The following is a 10762-nucleotide window of genomic DNA, read 5'->3' as shown; positions in this document are numbered from 1 at the left end:
TTTTTGCCACATAAATTGACTATAATTATTTATTAAATCATGGTGGTATTTATTGTATTACTTTCAATGTATGTTTATTAAATAGGCCATTTTTGGGATTGTGTATTACAGTCATTTTAAGGCAATTTAAGGTTTAAGGTAATGTTCTTTTTTGATTTTGGGGTGAAATGTGGCCTTGTCTGTGACCCTTCTGTGATATTTATAACTTTAAGTTGTAATATTCCAGTTTGAACATTCATTTCCTTAATTCATTCATATTTATTTAACAGGAGTGATACTGAATTAGAGGCGTCAGCGGAGGTAAGTAAATGTTATTTTAATACAAGTAAATGTTATTCTGTTATTGGATACGTTGCAGAGTTACTTAGCACATTAATGGTCACCATTTCTCCATTTCAGTGTACGCTTGCATTTCTTTTGAGGCCGCGCATACGTTTCCCATACAGCCGAGCGTGCGGTGTCAAGCTTGGATTGGTGTGTCGTCGCTTTATCCCCCTCTCACGCGGACCTTTAAACCCATCCAATACAAAGCGCTCTCATTTGCATACAGTGAGCGCGTAACCAATGAGGTTGGGCGGCTAAAGAGCTTTCCTAAACTCAAACCAATGACTGAGCGCGTTAACATTAACATATTTGCCTCGCAGACCAATCGCTTTGAGGAATGGCGGGTAAGTGTGGACCGAACTGACCAATGGACAAAGACGAGGGTAGAGTCTGAGGTCTGCATAATATTAACATGTTATTACCAGAGGTGTTTTAGATATTGATCCTGTAGTCGGTGGTAGTTAAACTCACTCCCCCACTTCACAGGTCCATACCTGCTTTTCTAATTTAATAAGACAAGTGACAGGAAATTTTGTAAAAATGCCCAAGAGGAAGGTAAGCCAGTTTATACTTTAAAATCCTCACATATCCTTGATTTTCCCTGATTTGTTTTAATAAATAGCGGCTCGCGTTTCAACGACGAGAACGTACGCAGCGTCGAGCAGGTAAGACAAGGATCAAGTTTTTAAAAGCGTTCTATTGGATTATGGAATCCTGCAGAAGCAATGGAACGTTCGGTCTTCTTTGCATTCGATCATCGTCACATTTGCTGATTTCCTCCATGATAGTTGGCGGTTTAATAACCCGATGCCTCTTTCGCAGTGAAGTCGCCACTTTGTGCGCACTTGTGCTGAATGTCACTTTGCGGTGATGCTTCAGTCGCTCTCGCTTAGAATCAAAACCGAGCGCTCTCCTCTCGCCGAATGCGTACGATACTCGCTCACCTCCATTTTAAGATGTTCGTTTCTTATTAGCTCATTTTCGTCGATCGATAGAGGTCCTCATTATTTTTGTATAGCCATGTTTGAACCGACAGGCTCTTCCTCCACCCCCATTGCGGAGCGGCAGACCCGTATGTAACCGAGCGCTCTTTCAGTCACACTCAACTCTCTATAAAGGCGATTGTGGCGGTTAGACAAAACAAAACACGGTTGAACTGTGGACTTAGTAGGGGAAAAATGATTAACAAATAACCATACTAACCACAATATGTTTCATTTTAAAAAATGCTCAAATGATGCTTTATTGATATTGATCCACAGTCCACCGAGCTTCACCGTCCTACATCAGCGGAAGACATCGAATAATGCCTAGCATTGTGGGGATTTTTTTCTTCCAGAAATCAAAAATCTATCGAGATTGCGCTCATGCTTTATCAAGCAGAGATATGTTCATGATAGAGGCGCTGAAGCTTGAGTTTCCCGAGGGGGAGTGTCTCTTCAATTACTGAGGCTAAACAAATAATGGACACTTTACAAGAATAGGCGCCAAAATAATGTTTTCTACCATATATAAAATAAATTAAGAGCGTTTTAAGTTTTTTAAATTGAGCTGCCTACCATCCAGACAAAGTTCAACCACAACCACAGGTCAGATTATATGAGCAGCTTTAGTTTCTATTCAGTTTATAGTATGGGTTTAAAACAATGATTTTGTTTGTTCCCCCCATGTATAAACATTATATAAACAAAATAGAATTAGTCCAAATTTATTGAAACAAAAAAGAGAAAATGAAATGATATTATTTAAACGTTTTTCTGCCATGGTGTAAATATTACCTTTTGGTTCTCAAAAAAAAAAAAAAAAAAAATGTACTAAGTGTTTTTGTAAGGTGGTATGTATCAATATTGCAGATAAAATGTAGAACACAAATAAATAGTATGTTTTTGGTCGTTAAAATAACCTCATCAAATATTTCATCACAATGAATTGACTATCAACAGATTATGTCAAATTACATTGTTGTATGATTTAATGGTTGGATACAATTGATAAGGTGTAGACCTCTGAGATGAAGCTACTTTATTAAATAATGGTTCATAATATCTACTATAATATATATATATATATATATATATATATATATATATATATATATATATATATATATATATATATATATATATATATATAAATCTATTAAACAATGTATAGTTCTCACATCAAGAAAAGATTAGATTTGTGTATCTAATTCTCTCATGTATACACATGTGTATATATAAACTTTGAGTATATTATGAAATGTAATAAATACAGATCCACAGCATTAGTTAACAAAACAGCAAACTACCAGAGCCAAATTACCAAACACACTGTAGGCCTATGTTACATCTGTGACCAAAGTGGTATATCTGATTATACCAGTGAAGTCTGACAGACAAAAGCTACTGAACATTGTGTATGAACTGAACTGAATTATCATTATCTTTGCAAGTTTCACTTTATCAGTTAAAAAGATATCACCCTTTAGATTCCAACAGGTTAAGTACTTTGTCTCAGAAGTCTTTTGGAATCTTATTTACTCTGTATCTGTCACATGAAATAAAAATGTATTTGTGTGAAGAAATGTCTGTATGTACAAATTCTGCATGTTTGTTTTGTCTGTACAGTCACCCGAGGGAGCAGAGGCCAAAGACGCCACCAAAGTTACAAAGCAGGAGGTAAACTACCATTCAGTTTCATTTCTTTTTCAGATGTAGAACTGTGCAGTTTAACCCTAAATATCAGTTTATGTACATATTTGTTTGACTGACATTGCTGATGCCAATAAAATCGATTAAAAATGTCATTATTGTGGTTTAGCTATTGCCAATTTGATCAACTTTCTGCACGCTTTCAATGTTTCTTCTCTTAGCCCACTCGGAGGTCAGAGCGTCTTTCCTCAGTAAGTGTCTTTTCTTTCTTTCCATACGCCCAGATGTCATTTGCACATCCCCTAGAAGGGTTAAAAAGCAGAGGAAACCAGTTCTAGGAACGAGTTTTTCATAAACATAAGCAATAAAGTGCTATCACATGCCCTCTAGGTATCTTCAAGTAAAAACACATTGATAGTGTCTATGTATTATTCAGTGATATGGTTAAGATGTGTTTGCTTTAATTGAACTTGCACCTAACTACTTTATTATTGTAATGCATAAATTTGCCATTTTTTGTGGGCTTTGTGTTATCGGTTTTGAAATCCTCACATTGTTTTTAACTTCTTTCAACCCGTAGAAACCAGCTCCTCCTAAACCTGAACCAAAAGCCAAAAAGCCAGCTGCCAAGGTAATAGCTCTCTTTTCTTATTTTCTGTCTCTATCTTTGTGACATTTTAGCATGTTTTTGCATGTGCTTTGCATTGTAGATAAGTTCTTTCCTGAATATATGAAAGCATGTTGAAGTTTGTGTGTTGTATGGATGTTATAAACTTTTAGTAGCCAGTTTAGTAGCATTTCCACAGTAGAGAGAACTGGCGCGATCTGGTGCTGGCCGGTGTATTTTGGAGCAATTAAACTGGTTTGGGACAGAATTATTTAACTCGTTGTCCCATTTGTGTTTTCTGCACAGAAGCCATCCAATGACAAAGTGGTAAAGGAGAAGAAGGGCGGAGCCAAAGGAAAGAAAGAGGAGAAAGAATCGGCGCCCACTGCAAATGGAGAGACCAAGCCAGAGGAGGTGCGCTAACTCTTTTTGGTTGCTAATACCATTGTGTTGCATTTGCAGTAAGACCTTATGAATGTTTGGCCATTTGAGAAAATAAAAGGAATATCTATGTGGCCTTAATAAAGAAAGAGTGTGAATTTACTCATGAAGAACAAATTAAGTATGACCCTAATGATATTTACTCCTAAGCCTTTGTTTTTACATTACCATTCAAAAGTTTGGTGGTGGTAAGATATTTTGATGTTTTCAAAAGTGTTCTCTGAGGCTACCATTAATTTAATCTAAAATACATTAAAAAAAAAAAATAAATAATATATATATATATATATATATATATATATATATATATATATATATATATATATATTATATTTTAAATAATGCAACTTATTCATATAGTTATGTTATAAATTAAAGAAAATGATAATTAAAAAATATTCCTGTGATAGCAAAGCTACATTTTCAGCATCCGTTTCTCCAGTCTTTAGTGTCACATGATCCTTCAGAAATCATTCTGATATGCTCATTTGAAAAACATGAATACTTTTTTCAGGATTGTTTGATTAATAGAAGATTCAAAAGAACAGCATTCATTTGAAATAGAAATATTTTGCAACATATTAAATTTCTTTACTGCTATTTTTGATGAATTAATGCATGCTTACTTAATAAAAGTATTAATTTCTTTAAAAAAAAAAAGTAAATCTTATTTACCCCAACTTTTTGAAAAGAACTGTATATCTACTTTTAGTTTAGCATTGGTCATTTTATATTGTATATGGCATATAAAGTTGCTATGTAGCTATTACATGAATTTTGTCTCCCCTTCCTCAAAATGCTCTGAGATTACTTGAATCGTACATGAAAATTATTTGAATAGAACATTTGTTGTGTGCACGAGAATGAAAGAGCAGACATGTGAGGGGGGAAAGAATGACCTTGTTATAGGCATGTTGTGGTGAAGTGTATTCCGGAAGGTTTGCACTTAAATGACTGGGTGTGAATTGGTGGTATTCATGTAAACTTCAGATGGGCTGATAGCGCCAATGGCAACTTTGATTTTGAGGCTTTATTATTGCTTTAAAAATAATGCAACTTAAATGATAATATTCCTTATTCTTTTGTATTAAATGTGTTGTTTCGTCAAATTAACTACTGTAAACCAGCTATTACTCTTGTAATCTTAATCATTTTTCAATTTCGTTAAATAGTCACAAACAGCATATTTCCATCCTCATATAATTTGTCCTTGTTTCCTCCTTGCTTTTCCAATTTTCGTGTCAAAATGAATAAGGAAACATTACACATCAGGATTTTTCAGTGCTCTGTACTAACATGAATTACATTATATTGACCAAATGTCTAAACATCTTTTGATATATCCCTTTTCATGGCTTCTGAAACACCTGCATGTGCCTGAACCCTCCCTCACTCACACACACGCACGCATGCACAGATCTGTGTCTCACGCTCATCTGTCAGTGTGTCATCATGGAGAAGTTCCGCCCCCTCCTTCCTGTCCATCCGAGGGCAGAGTGAGAGTGTTAGAGTCAAGGGTATGAGAGTTTGTAGAGTGCAGTGTGTGCTTGTGTGCTCTTCACCATCAGATCTAGATATATTCAACCATCTCTAACAAAAAGCAGAATTAATTACATTGTGAATGATTGGTAGCCAAGGTTACCAAAATGTTCAGTGCATTAATTTTTTTTGATATTATGGATCACACTTTTTTGTGATTTTGAAGTGTGATATTCCAGAGTGTACCCAATTGTAATAATAATTACTGTTTTCAAAAAGGTTTCCTGAACATTCATTGGTCAAATAAACACATTTTGTCAGTCTATCCACATATGGTTAGGATAAAAGAAAGTGTTTATTTAAAAATACACACTTTTACCTTGAATTTAATTAATTAAAATTTAAGTTGATTTACTTGTAATTACGTAAACATAAGTATATGAATGCACTCTTTTATCTGTTTTGTTCTGTTGTTTATTATAAGGAAAGTTGTTGAGTTTTAAGGAAAAATTCACCCAAAAATGAAAAATTGCTTAAAAATGTACTCACCCTCAGGCCATCCAAAATATAGATGAGTTTGTTTCTTCATCAGAACAGATTTGGAGAAATTCAGCACTACATCACTTTCTCACCAATGGATCCTCTGCAGTGAATGGGTGCCATCAGTATGAGAGTCCCAAAAGCTGATAAAACCATCAATAATCCATAAGTAATCCAAACGACTCCAGTCTGTAAATTAACATCTTGTGAAGCGTAGAGCTGCGTGTTTATAAAAAACAAATCCATCATTTAGACGTTTTTAACATCAAACCATTACAAGTCCTCTTTGATTAATACTACATTCTGTAGTGAAAAAGTCATCTCATCTGAATCAAGAGAGAAATATGCTGAGATCAAGCACCACTTCAAAACAGTTAAAGATAAAACACCTTAATACTACAAACAAAGCAGCTTTTCACTTTACAGGATACTAATTAATGGACTAGAGCTTTGCCGATTACTTGTGGATTATTGTGATGTGTTTATCTGTTGTTTGGACTCTCAACTTGACGGCACCCATTCACTTAAGAGGATCCATTGGAGAACAAGTGAAGTGCTAAATTTCTCCAAATCTGTTCCGATGAAGAAACAAATGGAAATAGAATGAGTACATTTTCAGCCATTTTCATTTTTGAGTGAACTATTCTGTTAACATATTCTTTTATGATTTCCAATATGAGGTAAGTTGTGGTCATCATTTGTATGTGGATTTACTCATACTAACTGAGTGGCTTTTGTTCTGTCTGTCTGACTTCACATCAGGTAATCTAACAGTTTTAGAAAAACTTAAGTCCTATCAAAACATTCTATGCATTAGGAAATCATATTCTTTTTCTTCTGTGCTTTTTTCCCCTCTGTATAGGAAACTGAGCCCAAGACTGAGGCGAAAGAGTGATTGAAGTTATCTTTGAATTACAAAGAACATTTTTATTCCTATTGAGTATTTTGTAAAATGCAAACTTTTTTTAGACTTACCGTACTAGATATCCTTAGCTAAAAGTCGACTCACACTCCCCGCTGAAGCACCGTACCTGTCTCCTTCTTTTTCATCTGACAGAAAGATAGATTAATTTCAAGGAAAAGCAACAGTTATTCTTGAAAATTTCACCAGCAGCTTGCCTGCCAGATGCAGCCACTTGGAACATGTCACATCCAACCTGTTAAAAGCAACCAGTTCATCTTTTGCCACCAGAGCGCATACCCTTAGCTCCATATATATGGTTACTAAGGTGCAAGTCTTTGGTGTGTATTGTCTTTAAGTCTTGTTATTTAATTGGTTAAATATCATTAAAAAAAGAGTGAGTGATACAGAAAGAGGGAGCAAATGGCGCCGAGAGATTTAAATAGTAACCCTTTGCTTATTTATCTCCTTTGTAGCATTTTGAGATTCAAATGTGTTCTTTTAAAATTGCTGAATTAAACATGACCCTTAACAGTGGCAGAAATCCATAGCAATAAACAAGTGGTGCTTTGTGCTAGAAGGTTAGGAAGACTCTACAAGAACTGAATCTCAGAAAGATGTACAAGTCCACTGAACTGGTTTGAGATACTCTGTAAAATGTTTTCAAATAAAAGATGAATAAACGGTCAATTGACTCTTGTGTGTTTCTTACTAGTTGTTGCTTTAATGCTTCACAAGTACTAGACTCTCTTTATACAAAAGTTCAAAGCAGGCTTAGTGTTGGGCTAATATTTTTGACTACAATTAATTTGTAATTAGAATTGAGTGAAACTTAATATCCTTTAATAATGCTCTTAAAGGCCTAGCTCACTCTCAGTTGGCATTTCTTTATAATATTTCTTTTTTTTTGTGAATACATGAAATATAAAACATAAGCTTATTATTTATTCAAAAACACAACTACATCCCTTTTTTCAGTAACAATTGATGGCACTATGAAACTGCACATGATGAAATTGACATAAAAACATGTTTATTTTTCCGCTGTGGCTTGTATTTTTTCAGTGTATTATAAAATTATGTTAGATAAACATCTATGAACGAAAACAGGTATTTAACTTCTCGATGCATCAGAAATTCAGATATAAAAAAAAAGGTAGTGCATTTTCAGCATGTGTCTTCCTCAGGAAAAATGTTGAAATATGACATCAAATGTTGCATGATTTAAAACAGCATTTTACTGGTTACTATAAAGACTACTTTTAATTCCAAAAATGCAATTCACAGGGAGAAAGACAATAAAAAAAATAATGGCAACACTGTAACATAGTTAACTTTGTGGAAAACTCTTGAGGGTCCAGGGTGTTTAGTCTAAAGCTACAAAAGCCTTTCAGTATAGTTCTTTATACACAGACACGTGACCCTAAACACACACGCACACACTCACTAAATACAACTGCTGATGTCAGAAAGTGAAAGGTCAGCAATGCCATGTGGAGGCAGGAACAGAAAAGAGGAAATGAATGGACTGACAGCACTCGTTGGTCTGGACTCCTGTCTTTCTGCAGGCCCAGCCAATAGACCAAAAGCACCATATTGTAATAAATCTGTTTAATGATCACACAAGCAACATATTTCTGAAGTACAGAAATGAAAGTGCTTCTTTCTTTTTAAAAGTGATCGAGTTGTTTTAAAAGATCTACACTTGTCAGGAACACTGTTACTTGTTTGTGATAAGGATGCCTTTACAACGTAGACCCACTAAATTTCATGAACAGACATTTAAAATAATTATTTAACACTGAATATTAGTGTAAATGTGCTCTAAATAAAATGGAACAGGAAACTTTATTCACGTTATTCTTATCATCCACACTGCTTAAGTTTAAATAAACATACCATGAAAACTATATGTAAGAACAAATAATATTGCATCAACAAAATCGAGATATATTATGTAATATACATTGAAGTATAGAATTAAGCCCAGATTTATGTACTGATTAATTCTGATACAGAATTGTTGTGGATGATGCTTACATTATTATATCCCTCACTTTAAATATTTTTATAAAGCCAATATTTACTGATTATTATTAGAGATTACTCTTTGTGAAGTGTTTTTAATCATCACGCTTTCATTAATAATTATTATTTTAGGAAACTATAACAATCTGGAATGCTCTGTTGAATCTACCAAGATCCAAGGAGGCAAAACCCTCCAACTTGATTTATTTACCCTAATAACCTTTGACCCATGCTTGGCCCCTGAACTCATCAACCAAAATAAAAGACATTACCTACATCCACAAGAAAGAAAAAATAATGCAACCCACCAACAAACAAAAAAAAACATTCTTCCATTTTAGAATCTTTAATCCAATATATTTTAAAAAGGAGTTTATGATTTGTATTTTTAGTATTCTGGATCAAAATGAGTCACACTTTAAAAGGATTTTTTTTTTCTATTGTCAGAACTTACTTGTTAAGTTTAATGCCTACTCAGCCACTTCACCAGATCATCCCTGTTACTCAAAAGTGTGATAAATTGCATCAGTTTTTCTTAAGTAGCCTCAAAGCCAAAGCTGCTATATTCATGTAGTCCTTAAGTATATGACTGCTTTTCTCCTCCACACTTATACTCCTAGTGTCAGTAGTTTAGCAAGTGTTACACCACCAAATGCAGTTAAAACTAACTGTTGAACTCAGGATTGCTCTAGCAAGGGCACATAGCAAAAAGTCACAGACTGTATGTATCAAAGTCACCTTTTTAGCTCAGAGGAAAAACGGAAAGGCAAACCTCAAACACTTCCTTTGTCTAATGCCTCACTTTGATGCCTCACCCCTTAAAACAAGAGTGCAGTATATCTTTCTGAATTTGTGGTTATGGCAATGTCAGTATGTGCAGACATACATAAATACAATGCTAACTAAGCATACAAATTTTCAATTATTATTTTATTTTGCAGTTTTAGAATTTTTTTTATTTACTTATTTATCAAAAAGGGACACCCTGAATATCCTTAAAGAATAGTTTTTTCAGATTTAACTCCCTTTTGGGGATTATATTGGTAAGTGCATACACACATTCAACAATTCACGAACACTATTGTATATGTGAAATGTATATGTAAATGTGCATCATATGCAGATGAAAATGCATTCAAAATACATAAAACGACATGAAAAAATCTGTTAAAAATAGTCTATAAAACTATGTTATTATATTCTTTTAATGCTTGCTGGGATATTAAGCCTAAGTTTGAATAAGTTTGAAGTTTGATTTGCATCACTTGCAAAATATGGTCAAAGCAAAAAAGTAGGTTTAGCCTCTTGAACTTCACAAGCATTGGCTGTAAAACAGCTGGTGGTGTTTATTTAACGTGGATAACTAATTAGGGAACTTAGTATTTAGACTGGTTAGATCATGAACTCCACCACTACTTTACTCAGCACTGTCCTTACAGATGGTGTAAACTCAACAGGCCTTTTCAATGTCGTATGACTTACTCATAAAAACTTTATCTAAATTAAGTCTGTAGGACACATAAAGCACAACTTCAGTTGGCTCATTTAAAGCAGACATCCTCACTGCTTGCTTATGCCTTTGATTGCTTAGATAAGAAGAAAAAATATATATAATACTTATATGCAATGAATATAGTGTTGTGGACAGAAGCATTAAAACAAGTTTTACACAACCTTTAACTAGACATGGACACAGTCTGTATGTTGTTTCTTTAAAATAGACAGACCTTATGACATATAAATATGATCACCAATGTCCTATTTTGTCTGGTGTTGCTATTAGTCACTGGATTCCTGTAACTTACAAGG

At 34.1% G+C, this 10762-nt stretch overlaps 1 protein-coding gene across 2 annotated transcripts; it reads left to right on the top strand.

Annotated features, from left to right (window-relative positions):
• The first annotated feature begins 719 nt into the window (after positions 1-719).
• Positions 720-7615, top strand: hmgn3 (high mobility group nucleosomal binding domain 3). Of its 2 annotated transcripts, none has more exons than XM_019095857.2 (6): positions 720-879; positions 2934-2984; positions 3179-3208; positions 3538-3588; positions 3871-3978; positions 6887-7615. In XM_019095857.2, exons 1-6 carry the CDS (start codon positions 865-867, stop codon positions 6917-6919), a joined length of 288 nt encoding a protein of 95 aa, XP_018951402.1. In that variant the 5' UTR covers positions 720-864; the 3' UTR covers positions 6920-7615. The 2 variants fall into 2 exon arrangements, with proteins under 2 accessions (XP_018951402.1, XP_018951403.1); XM_019095858.2 differs by having other exon boundaries at positions 5423-6939.
• The last annotated feature ends 3147 nt before the right edge of the window (positions 7616-10762 follow it).

The sequence above is a fragment of the Cyprinus carpio genome, chromosome B23, assembly GCF_018340385.1.
Source record: "Cyprinus carpio isolate SPL01 chromosome B23, ASM1834038v1, whole genome shotgun sequence".
Lineage (NCBI taxonomy): Eukaryota > Metazoa > Chordata > Actinopteri > Cypriniformes > Cyprinidae > Cyprinus > Cyprinus carpio.
The sequence above is the reverse complement of the archived record's forward strand: the minus strand, read 5'-3'. Positions and strand labels throughout refer to the sequence as shown.